Source organism: Acartia tonsa, chromosome 5 (genome assembly GCF_053477335.1).
Source record: "Acartia tonsa isolate MP-2025a chromosome 5, ASM5347733v1, whole genome shotgun sequence".
NCBI lineage: Eukaryota > Metazoa > Arthropoda > Copepoda > Calanoida > Acartiidae > Acartia > Acartia tonsa.
The window spans coordinates 9,989,615-10,008,368 of NC_137264.1; the positions used below are offsets into that span (position 1 = coordinate 9,989,615).

Below are 18,754 nucleotides of genomic sequence, written 5' to 3' on the forward strand. Positions count from 1 at the left end.
TTCGGCATTTCCATTTGGAGTCTGAAATTTTTATTACCCGGTTTCACTAATAGATCTTTTTTGACAACAACAACAAAACAGGGTTTTTTTACCCGAAATCGCCGGCTAAACACGAAATTTGAAATAAATCGCTTCGTATTATACTTGTAGCTCTATAGATTACATGAGGTTGTGTAGTTTTCAATTACGGATCGTATCAAAGTTCTAAAAAGTGTTCATCTCACTTTTGGCGTTCAAAAATTACATTTTTCGATTTTTGGTCAAAATAACCGGGTTTTTACAGGAAAACCGGGTTTTAACGCCGGGGGAAAGCACCAAAAACGGGTAATAATGCCTGGTTGGTATTTATGGCCGAGCCGAACCGGGTTTTTTTGCAACTTTCCTGTGCACGCCACTAGAGCAAAACAAAAAAATACGAATTCCATTTTGACCATTATAGAGCTTCCCTGAAACTTTCAGCTCGATCGGCCCATAAAAGTGGCGCTCGGCACTAATGGGTTAATTAAAAAAACTTAAATTACTTCAAAAATAAGAGGTCTACAAAAAAAACGATTGCATATCTAAAATCTTTGGATCATTTTACATCTACTACTTACTAAAAGCACGGACTAGCTATTTTTTTTTTAAAAAGGACAAAAGTTAGGACACGTTCTTTATTATTTACAATTTAAGACGAAATACATAACTTTTGCACCACGTCGTCTTCCTGTGACGTCATAAAATGAGGGAGATGGGAGGAGAAGTGGGAAAGAAAATCCCTAAAAATCATAGGAAGACGACGTGATGCAAAAGTTATGTATTTCGGGCTTCGTCACAATTTAAAAAACAAAATGTAAATTTGTCAAGAAAATAAGATTTAAATTTAAGTATTAATAAATATTTGGCGACTATGGAGTAATTAAAGAGATAATGATAATTATGTACAATAATGTCATTACTTGGTTTGTTCCAGGAATGTAGGGATGGGGTAATAGTTATTTCTCGTATCGTATTATAAACGGCTTTCCGCGGATATAGAATGTACAATTATAAGATTAAAACTAGTTTTTTTTAGCCCCGAGGTGCCGAAGGCAACGGCTAAAAAAACTGGTTTTAATCTTATGATTGTACATTTCTATATTCGTAGAAAACTGGATATAATACGATGCTAGACATAGTTTTTTCGTATTGATGAGAACCGGTTCCTATCCACCGGATTCGAATGAATACGAGAAAACATATTCTTTGATTTGTCTTGGGTACTTGAAACAACGTAAATTGACTTATTTTGTGTACATTTTTAAAACTGTGGGTAGAAGTGCAGAAAGCCGCTAAATAATTGCTCTTTTAGCAGATAATGCTTACTGAAAAAAGACAACACAAACACAAGCAGAATGAAGTTTTAAATAAGATATTTTGGTTGGCTCAACATTGTTTTCTTCTGGTCAACTGAAAATAGTTGCCGAATGTGTACGCAGTTTCCTGAGTGTTTCCTCATCCTAGCTCAATATTTACTACTAGCTAAAAAAGCTTCAAACTTCAAAAAAAAAAAATCAAAATTTTAAAAATTCAAATTTATAATGTATAATGTATAAATCGTTTACACATTCAAATTTTGATTTTTTTAAGGGAAGTTTGAAGATTTGTAGCTAGTAGTAAATATTGAGCTAGGATGAGGAAACACCCAGGAAACTGCGTACACATTCGGCAACTACTTTCAGTTCATCTTTCTTCTTCCTGCTATTTGTGGGTGGGTGGATATAGACAAAAACTCTACTGTGAATTTCTATGAATAACCATTCTAATCCCTATTTTAGTAATTTTCTAGATATATCTATTCTTGAAAACTATTGACTAAAATTAGGGTTGGGCCGGATACTTTTTTGGCCGGATACCGGATATCTGGCTCGATAATCGGCAAATTTTCAATTATACGGCCGGATAACCGGATATCTGGCTATAAAAATCGGCCGGATATCCGGTAACTGGATAGTTTCAATATTCGGTATCCGACCAGATATCCGGCCCAACCCTACCTAAAAACCTAAAATTTTATTTATTGCCCATTGGCATATCTCTACATCCCTGATTTTCTCAAAGCACTAAGCAAACATCAGGAATACAGGGGCATGACAATGGAAGATTAAAAGAACCTTAACCTTTTAGAAGACCCCCTCTTGTGGAGTCTTGGGGAGTGTGCTGCCACCAGCTCAGGAATCATTCCATCTTCAGTACGTGTCTTCATCTCATCAACATTCCTAAACAGTACAGGAATCATTCCATCATCAATACGTGTCTTCATCTTATCAACATTCCTAAACAGTTCAGGAATCATTCCATCATCAATACGTGTATTCATCTTATCAACATTCCTAAACAGTTCAGGAATCATTCCATCATCTTTATCTAATAAAAATTCCTTAATTAACAGGTTCATATTTGAGTTGTTGCTTAGGAATAGGAAAACAAGGATGACAACATCCATAAAAGCGAAGCTCTGAAACGGTAGGACAAACGGACATTAACACTTGTATAATGTCAGAACTGAATAATCAGAATGCGAATGTATAAGAGTCAAAGCAAAATTGTAAGTAAATTTGTTGAAAAACTGCTTGATACAGGATAATGATTATGGACATACTTACATTTTTAGGACTTGATTATAGAGTTGCTTCGCTTATAATATTGTACTTTGTTGTCCCAGGAATCAGTATACCAAAAAATCAACATGTTTAAAATGGACGTACGGACATTCTGGTAATGATTATAGAGTTGCTACGTTTTCTAACTCGTACCTAACTATTAGAGGAATCACCATGCAAAATTTGAAATCGATAGGACAATTCTAACATGCCTAAATTAACGAAAAAAGCTATGTAAAAAAGTAAAAAAGTCAACATGTTTTAAATGGACGTACGGACATTTTGGCAATGATTATAGAGTTGCTACGCTTTCTAAATCGTACCTAACTGCTAAAGGAAACACCATGCAAAATTTGAAATCGATAGGACAATTCTAACATGTCTTAATTAACGAAAAAAGCTATCCGTTACGGACGGAAGGACGGACGGACGGACGTACGGACGGACGGACGGACGGACGTACGGACGGACCGACCCTAATTATAGAAAAGCTTCGCTTTTAAAAACTCCCTATCCTTTTTTTCAATTTATTTTAAAAATTCAGTGACATATACAATATACTATTTATCATATTTATCTGATTTTTGGAACTATAATTCCTTAGACAACTAGGTACATTATTTCGATATTTTTATCATTTCAAGAAAAGGATTCGCAAGTTAACGGAAAGTATTTTCATTCAGTGATCATCTTAAAGGATAAGACACAATGACCGATAAATAGATGTACAACTTAAATGACACACAAAATTACCCCTTTTTTAGATTACACTAAGTGGATGAAACGTTTGGACATTAGACTTAATGAACCGATCAATCATACACAATGAGGAACCCCAAAGTTGTTAAGCCAACGAAAAAGAAAACGTTCTAATTAAACTTTGGTGTAATAAATATTCCAATGTCCCCTCCCACCCTGATTTTTATTATCTATTCAGGGGAAAAATTAATAACGTCCATGAAGAAACGCCCCCACTCACCATTTGCTTCAATTATGCCCCCAGAGACCTATGCCTGATAAAAAGGAATAAAAAAAGCCTCGTTTATGTGAAATACATGTCAAACTACAATTTCTTTTTATTTACATTCTTTATTCCTAAAATTTACATAAGGTTCTAAGATTAGATTTAAAAGAAAGACAAACTCTAACTCAAGGACGTCTAAGCTTTTTAATTTGGGGGGGGGGGGGGGGGGTTAAAGCTCAATATTCAAAATTTTGTGGGTGCCGTCATTTATATCATATAGGCAAGGACGTCCAAGCTTTAAATTTTTTTTTTGGGGGGGGGAAATTCATTTGGAGGGGGTGGGGGTATCCACCACTTTACCCCCCCGGCTAGATATACAACACTTTTCTGGGATCTTGCTGTGTCAAGTATCAACTGTTGGGAATATCAAAGGATGACTCCATGCAAAATTTGAGCCGGATCCGGCCAAAACCGGCCGTGAATTTTATGAAAAACCGTTTTTTTCCGGTTTTTAGGGGGTATCTGTAAATCGATTCAGCTGGAGCAAAACCGGTTGGAGGTACAAAAAATTTTACTTCACATGAAATTTAGCCAATGCAATTGCCTACAAAAATGTACTTCATCATCAACTTGATTGGACAACTCTTTCCCCTCCTAATTGTCAATTAAAAACTCGGAAACGGCAAAAATCGCCAAAAATCACGCCTTCGGCGGCAAATAACGGCTAAACGGTCAGCCGGAGGCAAATGAAACATAAATAAAGAAATGTCAGCCTTAAAAAGTTGTTCAACATCAAAGAGATGCTTGAAGTCTCTAAAACGACTCCTTCCCCTCCTTTAAGGGGAAAAACTGAAAAAACGTGATTTTCAAAAGTATGCCCACTTCGTGGGTGTGGGGGGCACTGAACCCGTCACCCCAGGGTCACCAAATATAAAGTCTAGGCGAACCACAATGCTGAATTTTCACCAAGTGAAAGTCTTGTGTCATTATCTCTTATGAGAAAAAAGTCATTAATTAATTAAAATTTCAAATCGTGATTTTTTGATGGATTTCTTTGATGAAATGACAGGCCGGTCAATTTTTAGGCCATTTTTTGCGGTTTTTGGGCCGCCACGCCAAAACGGTTTGAGATAATCTCACGGGACCTTTTGCCCAACCTAAGTCTGGTTATTTGTGAGGTCTAGGGAAAAAAACAGACTTACGCAAAAGATTATAATTATAATCTTTACACAGAAAAATGGCACAAGGTGAGGGTTTGAGGGGGCAAAATGAGCCGACCAGCGATTTTTGACGGCGCGCAGCGACATCGTGCTTCATCCAATCCGGGATTTTTTTTCTTAGACCTTACAAATAACCAGGCTTAGGTCGGGCAAAAGGTCCTGTGAGATTATCTCAAACCGTTTGGGCGTGGCGGCCCAAAAACATAAGAGATAATGACACAAGACTTTCACTAGGTGAAAATTCAGCATTGTGGGCCGCCTAGACTTTATATTTGGTGACCCTGGGGTGACGGGTTCAGTGCCCCCCACACCCACGAAGTGGGCATACTTTTGAAAATCACGTTTTTTCAGTTTTTCCACTTAAAGGAGGGGAAGGAGTCGTTTTAGAGACTTCAAGCATCTCTTTGATGTTGAACAACTTTTTGAGGCTGACATTTCTTTATTTATGTTTCATTCGCCTCCGGCTGACCGTTTAGCCGTTATTTGCCGCCGAAGGCGTGATTTTTGGCGATTTTTGCCGTTTCCGAGTTTTTAATGGACATTTAGGAGGGGAAAGAGTTGTCCAATCAAGTTGATGATGAAGTACATTTTTGTAGGCAATTGCATTGGCTAAATTTCATGTGAATTAAAATTTTTTGTACCTCTAACCGGTTTTGCTCCAGCTGAATCGATTTACAGATACCCCCTAAAAACCGGGAAAAAACAGTTTTTCATAAAATTCACGGCCGGTTTTGGCCAGATCCGGCTCAAATTTTGCATGGAGTCATCCTTTGATATTCCCAACAGTTGATACTTGACACAGCAAGATCCCAGAAAAGTGTGGTATATCTACCCCCCCCCCCCCCCCATTGGACGTCCTTGCTCAAACTTATTTGAGTAAGTAAATAAAACCATTATGCAAGTAAAGATATCTCAGGGAAAGGGGACACATAATCACAATTTTTAGTTTTTACTATTTATGTTGACTGTCAACCTCTAACCATTGAAAATCCCCATTTTACTCCCCACAAATTTAAAAGCTTGGACGTTCTTGTTGACCTCAACCACTTCCAACTAATTTGTGTCGGCTTTTGATTCCTGATTGTTGAAGTGAAGCTAAATAAACATCACAAAACACCATAATAGTTAAGGGTAAAATGGAGGTTATTGAGGTATTTAACCCCTCCCCCCCTCCCAAAAACCTTGATATTGAACCTAAATATATCAAGCATATGACAACAAAAAAAAAACAATTAAGAAAAAAAAACAAAATAAGACAATATGTTTCCCCAATCCTGATTTACATGAGGATTCTTCATGACATAGTGCTTACGAAACAACAAAATTAAAGGGTTTATCAAATAAAAATAACATGTTTAATTAAACTGTGTTGATATATATATCCTTACTAGCGGCTTCGCCCCTAGCCTCTAGGGGCTTTGCCCCAAGAGGTTTGATCAAACCAATTTTTCGTATTTTAGATTTAAAATGAAAAAGAAAGAAAAAAATTTTTTTTGGGGGGGGAATTTTTTTTTTTGGGGGGGGGTTTAGTCGACCCAACTATTTTAATTTTAGTTTTTAAAAGAAATTTTTTTTTGGGGAGGGGGAGATTTTTAATTTTTGGGGGGGTTGGGGGTGTCCCACCCCCCGAGAAAATAGTTATAAACCTTCCCGGGACCTATGAGAAGCTACCCTGTAAAGGAGAACCCGATCGGTTCAGCGGTTAGCGAGATCCTTCGCTACAAACAAACAGACAAACACACAAACAGACAGACATCGTTCTACTTTGTATTATAGATAGATGTTTGTCTGTGTGTTTGTCTGTATGTTTGTACCGAAGGATCTCGCTAACCGCTTAACCTATCGGGTTCTCCTTAACAGGGTACCTTCTCATAGGTCCCATGAAGGTTTATAACTGTTCCATATCCCTACTAATATACAGGCCCTATATGCTAGGGGCGCAGCTGCTAGTTTTCAATATAGAGTTATGTTAAAAGGGATAAAGATATAGGACAATCCTAGGTAGTACATTGATTCAGGAATCTAATGGGATAAGACCATGGCCGATAAATTGAAGTACATCCTCAATGATTATAAACAAAAATTACCCCTTATGTAGTTTACAATTACTGAGCTGGATCTTTAAATCATTTTAATGGTGATTGGCTGAAATTTGGCGCACCCCGATCTGGTTCACCACTAAAATGATTTAAAGATCCAGCTCTGGTAAAAAAGTTTAGATACTCAACAAAAAAACCAACTTCACAACATTCTTTAAAAATTTAGATTTACTGTTTTAAAAAATTCTACAATGAAATCAATTTACATGAACAACACTGAATACACACACACACAAATACACACACATACATACACACACACAAACACACACACACACACATGTTGAGTAATCCATAAGTAAATTTATTTTTGGTTACATTATAATTTTTCTCATTTCCTTACATAAAAGAATTTTAAGATTGAATATTTTAGCATTCAAACATCTGATAATATCAGGGAGTATGGGGGAACATTGGACTGTAAATTAGACAGGTACCCAAAATCTTTTAAACAAGCTCTCTTATTCGTTGGCTCAAATAACTTTGGATACTTTTTATTCAATCTTAAATAGTTGGTTGTTGGCCATTTTCAATATCCGGCCGGATATCCGGCTGATTTTAAATGCCGGATATCCGGTTATCCGGTAATTTGCCGGATATCGAACGTTGGCCAGATATCCGGCATTAAAAATAAGCCGAATATCCGGTATCCGGCTATAAAAGTATCCGGCCCAACCCTATTAAGGAGTAATTTTTTTGTTGATCATCATTGACTTATCCCCTGAGATTTTTGGATAGTATAAAAGCATGAGTTCTTTCTCACCGAGTGAGCTTTGGTTGCAAATAATAGGGTTAAACGATATTTATTTAAGGTTAGATGTCGAATTGGGTAGTTATTTTCTTAGTAGCGGATTTAAAATCTTGTTATTTGATAAAACTTGACATTTCTGTATTCAATCTTTTCAATACTGTGTTGCTTAAAGTACGTCAAAGCTTTTTTTTTCGGGGGGAAGGGGGGTTACAAAATATTTATCTTTTTTTGCAGGGCTGCTATTCAGCCAATTAATTCCAATTGAAAATGCCGCAAAATCTAATATTTCGTTGGAGTAAGGTTGGAGTAAAACTTGTTTTACATAACTGAAGGGGAGTGGATAAGAAGGGGGAGAAAAATAGAGGGGGGTTGTGGCGAAATTTTCTTTAGAATTGTTTGTCAGAATTACATTCCCTTTTCCCTGCTTCTTTTTTTTTTTTTGGGGGGGGGAATTACATTTTATCCTCCCCCTAATTGTCCTTGGTTGTTATCTTTTTATTAATGCTATGCATATTACCATATTTGTCTTTTTTAGATGCTTTATTTTTCCCAAATCCCCAGAGGCTTTGCTGTCCTGGATGTTTGTATCATTGTTATCTACCATTTATAATAATTTGAATAAGATTTTCTAAACAAATAATAAAAGAATACTTGTATAACTATTTTGTCTGTCTTTTTCAAAACTTTACCATTAATTTACCTTTTTTGTCAGCTTTTAAACTTAATAATCCTTTTTGTAGGAGCAACAAGGCAAATGCCCATGAGTAGCGAAGAACTCGTGAAATATTATATCTTTTAAATCTACTAAAAATTCTTATGCCTTATATAATTATCCAATAGATAAGATATTGCAAAAAATTTTAATTTGATACATAATTGGATATTTAAAGTCTCAATGTAATAAAAATATAATTTTTTGAAGAGTTTTGAAAAATGAAAAATTAGTTTTAAAAGTTTTAACCAAAGTTCCTTTGCCCCCAAAACCTAATTTTACTATAGGCCTGTACCAATTCACTAAGAGGTTTCCCTCAAAGTCTCTAGTCGAGCACAAAACCGCCACCCCCCCCCCCCCTATATTGAAATAAATTAAAAATCAAAGGGAGGTAGTAGTTTTTCGTGTTTTCGTACTTATCTTAGGCAAGGTTAGTTCAGGTGGGTACAGGGTAGTTAAGCAAGAAGGTAGTTTTTTTTGCACTTTTAGGGAAAGCAGCATTCATTCAGGAAATACATAAGTGTGTTCATGTTCTCCTTTGGAAAGTAGGAAGATGTTTATAGTGCTTTAAAAAAATTACGTCATACAATACAAATGACCAATGAAAGGCCAACACACAGGCTAAAATACCAATGACAGGCCAGTATACATTTTAATTGACAAATGGTAGGCCACTACACAGACTAAATTACCAATAGTAGGCCAGTATCATGTCACTACAAAAAGGTTCGAAAGTAGTACAACAGCATTATTAGTAATGTTGATGTTCAATATTTTGCCATCTCAAGTGCACATGTTCTCACATTTGTGTACTGATAACGTCAAAGGTGCATTGCAAGAACTGACGAGGTGTGTATAGTTGCTACTCAACTAATAATGTAATATTGTAATTTAAGTGTATCTATTTAATCATGCAATAACAAAACTTTAGTCTTTAGTGTTTTCATATTCTAACCATAGATCTGCGACAGAATACAATTTTTGCGGCAGTTTACACAAGGCCATTTAAATAGTTTGGTTTATATCAAAACCTTTTTGAAAATAGCCTTAAACCTGACTATTTTCAATAATCTGCTTTGTTTATAGGATATATGTTTTTTGCAATTTTGAATTCATAATTCAAATAAGGTTTTTATTAAAGTTTTCTTCATGTAAGGTCGGTTGGATTCACTGTTTGAAAATGACTTTCTTTGCACTAATTTTATTAATAATGATTCCTGGGACAATTATGAAGCATGTTGTAAGGGAGGCGTCTATATAATCAAATCAAGTTTGAAGTTTACAATATAAGCTTTATGTATTTAGATAATTAAAATGGATATATAAGCATTTTTGTTCAAGCTTTTCAGTAATGTTGAAAATCAAATGAACATAATTTTTTACTTTTTTATGACTCCTTTTATGGATGTTGTCATCCTTGTTTGAGCTATTTATCTTTTTTTCTGCAGAAAAATTTGCTGCTTGGTAAAAACACCTTAAACTTATTGTCTTCTCAATAAAGTTTAAAAGTTTTAGTGAGAAAATAGAATAATTACCTTTATAGCTGTTATAGCTGTGCAATGTGAATAGATTTATAATTACTTGGATGTTGCACCAATATATTTTCGCTATTCTATGAAAATTTTCTTTGAGCTGGCTAATATAACGATACCTCCCATCCACCCCTTCTATCCCGGCCTCTCACCTCCAACTGGAGAAAAGTACTAACTAATGAATGAGTGCTAAAGTAGTAACTTAAATTTACGAGAACTAGTAGAAATCTTCCTTTTTCGCTATTCTATGAAATTTTTATTTCAGCTGGCCAATATTACGATAAATCCACAATTTCTATCTGATACCCTCACCTCCAACTGGAGAAAAGTACTGACAAATAAATGAGAACTAAAGTAGCAACCTAAATTTACGAGAACATTCTGTCATAACATCCACGTATATTATATCCAATGCAATGTGATTACCATTTAGATTCGATTTCGTTAAGGTTTTTTTTTAATGCAACCATCTCGTAATCAATGATTAAATAGCACTTAGAATTCGAATTTCGATCTGAAATTTTGAATGAATAATCCTTGGTAGGTTTATTTTCCCTAAATCGAACAAAAAGTTGGAAAAGTAACAGTTAACGCCTGGCGTCTCAGCCGTTTTGCCATTTTTTTTTTAGCAAATTAAGAGCAAATTAGTCACGAAACCTATCTCTAGATAATACTTTTTATCGCTCAAAAACCTTATCAAACGGTTCTAGTCGGTAGCTGTTGGTACTAGAAATTTAAAAAAGGGTTATTGCTATCATTTAACATGAATTAAACCAAAAATGTATTTTAAAAAGTTGATTCCTACGTAATTAATGATGAATTTGCCCTGAAAATAGGCAAAAAACGGCTAAACGGCTGAGCCGCCAGCCGTTATTTTTCCAATTTTTTGTTCGATTTAGGGAAAATAGACCTACCAAGGATTACTCATGAAAAATTTCAGATCGAAATTCGAATTCTAAGTGCCATTTAATCATTGATTACGAGATAGTTGCATTAAAAACACCCCCCTTTTAATTAATATTTAGGTAAAAAAAATATCAAAACATCTCTAAAAGTGAAGCTCTATCCTTATAAAAGTAAACCGATGTTTGTGTATGTCTATGTCTCAAGATCTTGTCGCTGAACTGAAATGGTTCTCCTTTACAGGGTAGCTTCTTATAGATCCAGGGAAGGTTTATAACTATTTTTGGAAGGGTTCAACTAGCCTACCATAAGAAATTGCGCCAGAAAAAAATACCATACTCAAAATTTATCTTTTGTGTAGGCATCTAGGGGCATCTAATCATGCCGAATCGGATAAGGAATTAAATTTTCATAAAATCACATCGGTCGGGGTATTAAAATAAAAAATTAACCATGTTTGAAATCTAAAGACAAATCCTAAAATACAACTAGTAGGAATCTTTCTAAAGGTTTGAATTCGATAAGGCAATTCTATCATGCCTAACCTTTTTATCCAAAATATTCACCATAAACATACGGACAAACAAACACAATACGCAATGTATACAAGTTTTGCTTTTGCAAAGAAGAAAAGTTTTAATATACACTTTTAATTTATACAAAAGTTTCAGAGCCCTTTTTTGATGTTTTATCAAGTTATCATTGACATGAATTAATTTGGAAAATAAAACTTTGATCCTAACCTAAAATATGAGACAATTAAACCAATAATTACTTTTTATATTTTATATTTTTTCAAATGTCAAATTAGTAACAAAATTAGACGTAGAACCTTTTTATTATATACTTATTTTTGTACTGCTAATTTTTTTGTGAAAAAATGTTTATAAATAACCATGTAAGTTGTTTTATTTTGTAGAATTTTTTATTACATATTTTAAATTTACATAGTCCTGTCGTTACTACGCTTTTTGCTGATATAATTGTCTTGTTGCTTCAGATTTTGACCATTTTTCTTAAATGATTTGTTATATTATTGTGTACTAGCGGCTTCGCCCCTAGCCTCTAAGGGCTTTGCCCCAAGAGGTTTGATCAACCTAATTTTTCGTATTTTAGATTTAAAAAGAAAAAGTAAAAATTTTTTTTTTTTTGGGGGGGTATTTTTCATTTTTTGGGGGGGTTGGGGGTGTCCAACCCCCCAAGAAAATAGCTTAAAACCATCACAGGACCAGTAGGTATATTCCCTGAAAAGTAGAGCCCAATCGGTTCAGTGGTTACTGAGATCTTAAGATTCAGACGGACAGACAGAGGACAGACAGACGGACAGACAGACGGACAGACATCGTTCTACTTTGTATTATAGATAAATACACTGTTTTATAAAAATTTAAAAAAATTTTTTTAGACCCTGATGAAGTTTATGTTAATAAACGAAAATATTTGGTGCCTCATGTGTTGATTCTTCGTCCTTGTTGGAGAATGGGATAGTTGGTACGCGTCCTTTTTATGAAATACTTATTTTTGTAGCGAGGGTAATTAATAATTTGGTAAAGTCTGTTCGCCCATTATAGAAAGTATGGACGTTAAGATAATGGTTAATATTGCACACTTTTTCCAAGAACATCTTTACATTTTCTATCTTATGTGACATTATTACATAGCATGTAGCGGACAGACTTATTTCAAGAATGGTTGCGCTCCCCCTAATGCTAATGTTCTTGTATTATTAGTAGCGAAGCTACTCTATAATTCACTTTGTCTGTCCGTCAGTCAGTCAGTAACGCTATGGGGGAAACGTGATTTTCTCGGCTCCTATTAGAGATAGACAGCTGAAATTTTTAGTGAAGATTACTATGACATGTGCGCATCTAATCTATACATTGTGTTGTCCATCTGTCTATCAATTGGGGTGCTAGATCGATTCCTAGATGTTTAGGTTTTCTTGATTTTTTCGATCCCTATACAATATAGACAGCTGAAAATTTCAGGGATTGAATAAGTTTAAACTCTACATATTTCCATCAAGTTTTATTACGATACCTTTATAAGTTGGGGTGCTAGATTGATTCCTAGTTTTTAAAGTTTTTGTGATTTTCTTAACTCCTGTTCAAGATAAACGGGTGGAATTTTAAAAGGTTTCGTGATTTTTATTATTGAAGTTTTTTTATAACATACTCTATAGATCATTTTCCCCAGATGTCTATTCATAATTTTTGAGCTTCGCTACTTATGGATGTTGTCATCCTTGTATCTATCTATTTTAGACCAATCATATTTATAACTTTCTATTATCTATTGTGTTGTTTATTAAAAAAATATGTAAAATATATAAAGGGAAGGAATCTATTATCATCCTATGTAACCCATCCTAATTCTGTAGATATTGAATTTAGTAATGTTGGGCTTGTAAATAAATTGTATATAAAACCTCTGTGTTATTGGGGATTGAAGCAAAGCTTCGCTACAGTTTAACGGAGTAACGTCCGTCCGTCGAGTTCGCCCCACGGAAACACATATAAAACACACTTGCAGATGCTATTTTTTTTTTAAATTGTACTTTTTCTTTTTAAAATTAAGTATGAATATGGTAGATTGAGACTCCCCCACCCCCCCAAAAAAAAAAAAATTCATGTCTCCCTAGAGGCCTCTAGGGGCGTAGCCGCTAGTACTACAGATATTCCATTATCATCGCCTAACACTAAGAAAAGATAAACATTTTGTATTTTTTTTCTCAATAGTTGTATTTATATAATTACTGATCAGGATTAATTAATCCTCCATCAATAAAGAAAATGTTCTACTAATAAAAGGAAACAGTACAATCATATAAATCTTAGGTATTCTGTATCTAATAGGATAGGTATACAATATAAATATATACTTATCCTCAGGAAGGGAGGGGACATTGGGTTGTTTATTACACTAGTCCAAAAATTTTTTAAATTAAACTTTTCTTATTCATTGGCTTTTGGGACTTTTATTGAATTTTGATTGGTTGGTTCAACAAGTTGAGTATCCACACGTTTCAACCACTAATTGCAGGTTAATTTTGTGTATCATCATTGAGCATGTAAATAATTTTATCGGCCATTGTCTTGTCCCTATAGATCCCTGACTTATTCTATAATAGGCACAGCAATTGTCGAAAGTATAATTTCAGTCTGCGAGTCCGCATATGACTGCTGTCTTAGGAAAAGTTATTTGCTCCCGTAAGAGCCTTCAGAAATTGCCTCAGGTGATGATATTTCACATCTCAAGGGCGGGGTATTGGTTATAGTTTTCAACTAGCAATAACAGCACCTCTCTATTCGATCATTGGTTACTGTATCGCCACTGCGCAAAGTTAACTTTGAAAGGTAGAATAAACGACCAGTTTGAAGCCTTCTTGACAGATTTATTGACTAAAACGGTATTATTACTTTGCAGTCAATTTTTATATTAACATTAGAAATGCTTTCAAAACACATAAAAATAAAACATCTCAAGTGTCAAAGTGGCCATTTTCAAAAAAAATTCTAGTATTTTAGTGTTTTGTTTGAGCCACCTAACAGATAAAAGTTGAACTATTAGTAGTTATTAAAGTCACGAAAATGGGCGGAACTTGAAATAAATCCATAGGTTTAAGTATGAGTAAAAGGGGCGTGGCTTACCAAATCTTGATAAATTTAGAAAGTGATATTAAAAACAAGGACAATTATATTCTAAAATTCAAATACAAAAAATATTTTTACTAAAAACGGTAACAGTACTTCTATAAAGTAAAAGTTGTGTTGTGTCCAGTAATATCTCATAAACAGCTGAACCAGTCGCCGCCATATAATTTTAATAATAATATTTCAGAGGTTATTTTGGTTCGATGACCAAGAGTAAGACAAATATTTCACCAATAAAAACTTAAATCGATTTGTTTGGAGGGGTGGGAATTGGCGGAGTTCTTACCCCCCTAAGACAAAGCTAAAAGTTAAATTCGTTCGTTATATTTTACTAGCAGCTCTGCCCGTAGCAAAGGGTGGGTAGGGTGCAGAAAACGGCCATAAACCATCCCAGGACCTAAGCCTTCCTTAAATAAAATATTTTATCGCTCCAGTACTTACAGGAATTAAGAATATTCACTAAAAATATTTTTTTAAGTGAAAGAAAAGTCTAAGTTTGATAAATATTGTATTTTTTTCTAAGTTTGATAAATATTGTATTTTTTCTTCTCTTTTTTGGACATTGTTTTCTGTCAGACAAATTAATTTGTATAAAAATAACACGACCAAGGATAAACCCGCAAACAAACTATTAGGGCTCAGCAGTTGAGCATAGGTAGCTAACTTCAATTTATTTGGGCACTTGAAAAGTTTTACTCAGAAGACTGATTGTAACATTTTGATTGATTTTAGACATCTTAAAGTCTTCCTTGGGTGTAATTTGTGTCCTATGATCGGTTGAATAGCCCTCATAATAATTAGTTGTCACAAATAAATCCTATAATATAAAGTAGTAAGCCTTTTTTTGTCTGCAGCGAAGGATTTCACCAACAGCTCAACAGGTATGGCTCTCATTTACAGTGAAGATACTTATAGGTCTAGGGGATTTGGGGAATGGTACCTCAACCATCCAAAGAAAAATCGCCTCTAGAAAAAAATGACTTCCCACAAAACAACAACAACAACTTTTTCCTTTTTCTTTTTAAAATTGAAAATGAGAGGCGGGTGATCACTTTTCCCCCCACCCCTCCCCCTTATCTTAATTGCTTCTAGAGTCCTCTAGGGGCGTAGCCGTTAGTATACAATACAAAGTAGAACGATGGCAGGGGCGTCCAAGCTTTTTCTTTGGGTTGGTAAAAAATTTTAGGGGGGGGGTAATTCGTGTTTGGGGGGGGTAAAATGGCGCGCGAAGCGCGCCGAAATTTTTTTTTACCCCCCCCAAAATTTTTACCTTGGGGGTAAAATTTGATTGGGGGGGGTAATTACCCCCCCTAAAGTCTGTTGGGGGGGGTAAATACTCCCCCCAAATCTGTTGGGGGGGGGGGGTAATTACCCCCCCCAAACTAATTTACCCCGGGGGTAAAATTTTTTGGGGGGGTAATTTAATTATGTAAAAAAAGCACCTACCTAATCTATTAAGTTAATAAGTACTATTTTATAACATAAAGTAGTAAGTAAGGTTTATTTGACTATAGCTTCAGATTTCATTACTTTTAATACTGAGTTCTCCTTTTTAGGAAAGCTTCACATAGATCTAATGATGGTTCCACACTATTATAGGTCAATCCTTTGAGTGGTTTTAGGCTATTTTTCTCCTCCCTTTTTACCCTTTAGAAAACACGAGTTCTTAGATGCTAAGGGCGCCACTACTATTCAAATATATAGTAGTATCTCATTCTTTAGAACATAAAAATACAATAATTAAATCACTAACCAATGAACCAATATGATTTTACTTTAAAGTGAAGCGTCTTATAGGTCCTGGTAAGTTTTATAACTAGTTTTGAGACACCCTGACATCCTCCCAAAAGAAATTGCCTATAGAAATTCTTTTTCATTATTTAATGAAATATTTAATTTAGTTAGGTATCTATTTTATGGAATCTTCAGTGCTTTACAATTACATCATAGATCCCCGGGATGGTTTTAGCCCTTATAAAGGCCCAAGCAAATAAAATATGATCAAACTATTAAATTTTTTGTTATCATGGTTAAGAGCTGTTTTAACTGGTTGGACAGTAAAATTTTTTTTTTAAGAACATTCAATTTGGGGGGGTATTGTTCACAAAATTTTGGGGGTGCCAAATGGCCCATTACCCCCCCCCCCTTGGACGCCTATGGATGTGTGTCTATCTGTCGGAAGCTTAAGATCTCGGTAACAGCTAAACAGAATGGTTTCTACTCTTCAGGGAATATACCTACTGGTCCTGTGGTGGTTTTAGGCTATTTTCCCCTCATTTTTTCACACAAATTACAAACAAACGATTCTATATAGGAGGGGGACTTCCAAACATCTTTGAGGATGAAGCCATAGAGACTAGGGACGAAACCGCTAGTAATTAATAATCAACAACTTTCCTCTTCTCCTAATCAATACAGATTTTCATAAAAATAACTTAATTAAAAAATCAATTAACTAGAAATATAAAAAAAAACATTTTTAATTCCAATTAATTTGTAGTTACATAATTTGTAAATGTTAATTATTAAAAATTTGTATAAAAATAAAATGCAGCTTTAACATTTTTTTAATAATTTTCATTTTACATTAAATGCTTTTTTGTCATCATAATACCTTTAAAATATATTAAGTACTTATTTACGGTTCAATTGGAATTTTAAGAAAAACAGGATTGTACCCATTAACTGCAACCAAAAATTATCTGTATCTTATTCCGTTTCCGCAAGCAATCTTTCTCAATACATTATTAAAAGCGGAGCTTTTCTATAATTTGGGTCGGTCAGTACGTCTGTCCGTACGTCCAGGACGGATAGTTTTTTTCCGTTAGAATTGTCCTATCGATTTCAAACTTTGCATGGTGATTCCTGTAGTAGTTAGGTACGATTTAGAAAGTGTAGCAACTCTATAATCATTACAAGAATTTCCGTACGTCCATTTAAAACATGTCGATAAATCTACTTTTTTTATTTTTATGTGATCTAAGTATCCGATTGATCTGATTTTTGGTATACTGATTCCTGGGACAACAAAGTACTATATTATAAGCCAAGCAATTCTATAATCAAGTAATAAAAAATGTAAGTATGTCCCTAAACATTATCCCGTATAAATCAGTTTTTCAACAAATTTACTTACATACAATTTTGCTTCGACTCGTATACATTTATATTCTGACACTATACAAGTGTTAATGTCCGTTTGTCATACCGTATCAGTGCTTCGCTTTTATGGATGTTGTTATCCTTGTGTTATGCTGGGTAGGTTTTACGTCATTTTCCTGCCAAATTTCTGTTAAGACAAAAAACATGGAATTCATCCGGTTTTTTTTATCGGCTGAGTTGAACTAAGCTTTGCACCAAAATTACAAATTCACAGAAAGGCTTTTATTGATTTTCGATTGGTTACTTTATTAGGTTGAGTATCCAAACTTTTCAACCACAAATTGTCATCTATAGAAGCGGTAATTTTGTGTCACATCATTGGGGATGAACATCAATTTACCGGCCATTGTCTTATCCATTTAGACCCCCGAAAAATTCACCTGTTTTGACTGATACAGATAAGCGCCATTTGCTGTGATACAATCAACCTCCACTAAATCTCATTCTAGATTATTTATCTGAAAATTAACAGGAAATTCTTTAACTCATATCAAAACCCACCTTCCAGGCCCTAGAGGCTCAAATGCTCTTGGCCAATGTCTATGCACGCCTCTGCTTACGCTGTTTGTTAGACAGATATAATCAGGAAGGGAGGGGACATTGGGCTGTTTATTACACTAGTCCCTAAAGTCTTATAATAACGTTTTCTTATTCGTTGGCGTAACAACCTTTTGAACTTTTAGTGCATTTTGATTGGTTAATTCATTTAGTTGAGTGTCAAAACGTTTAAAACCACTAATTGTAATCTACAGAAGGGATAATTTTTTATATTTTTTTATTAGGGATGTACATTAATTTATCGGCCATTGTCTTATCTCTATAGATTCTTGGATATAATAATCTGTATGAATATACTCAATTTCATATGAAATTATTTCTATTATCGATGATGAACATTGTAGTCTACTATTCTTTAGACAAAAAACAGGAAATTGGTGTTCTACTTCTCTATATTATTATTACTAGCGGATACGCCCCTAGAGGCCTCTAGGGGCACTTGAGAGGGGAGAGTCAAACTTAATAACCCAATTTATTATTTTAGATTTTAAAAAGATTTTTTTTGAGGGGGGGTAATTTTTTCTAGGGGTGATTTATATTGAGAGGGTGGTGGTACCCTCCCCAAAATAGTTATAAACC

At 34.5% G+C, this 18,754-nt stretch overlaps 1 protein-coding gene and 1 non-coding gene across 2 annotated transcripts in view; both read right to left on the reverse strand.

The window, feature by feature from the left end:
* Positions 1–18,077, reverse strand: part of LOC145318717 (uncharacterized) — a 78,774-nt gene extending 60,697 nt beyond the window's left edge. The window contains exons 1-2 of the mRNA XM_080160185.1: positions 17,998–18,077; positions 2,139–2,237 (exon numbers count right to left, since the gene is read on the reverse strand). Coding sequence (XP_080016311.1) covers positions 2,139–2,237; positions 17,998–18,026 — 128 coding nt within the window. The 5' untranslated portion in view covers positions 18,027–18,077. The remainder of the gene's footprint in view (positions 1–2,138; positions 2,238–17,997) is intronic.
* LOC145320408 (U4 spliceosomal RNA) lies at positions 14,007–14,147 on the reverse strand. Its single transcript, XR_013880194.1, has one exon. It is a non-coding gene; the product is annotated as a U4 spliceosomal RNA (small nuclear RNA).
* Positions 18,078–18,754: the final 677 nt, after the last annotated feature.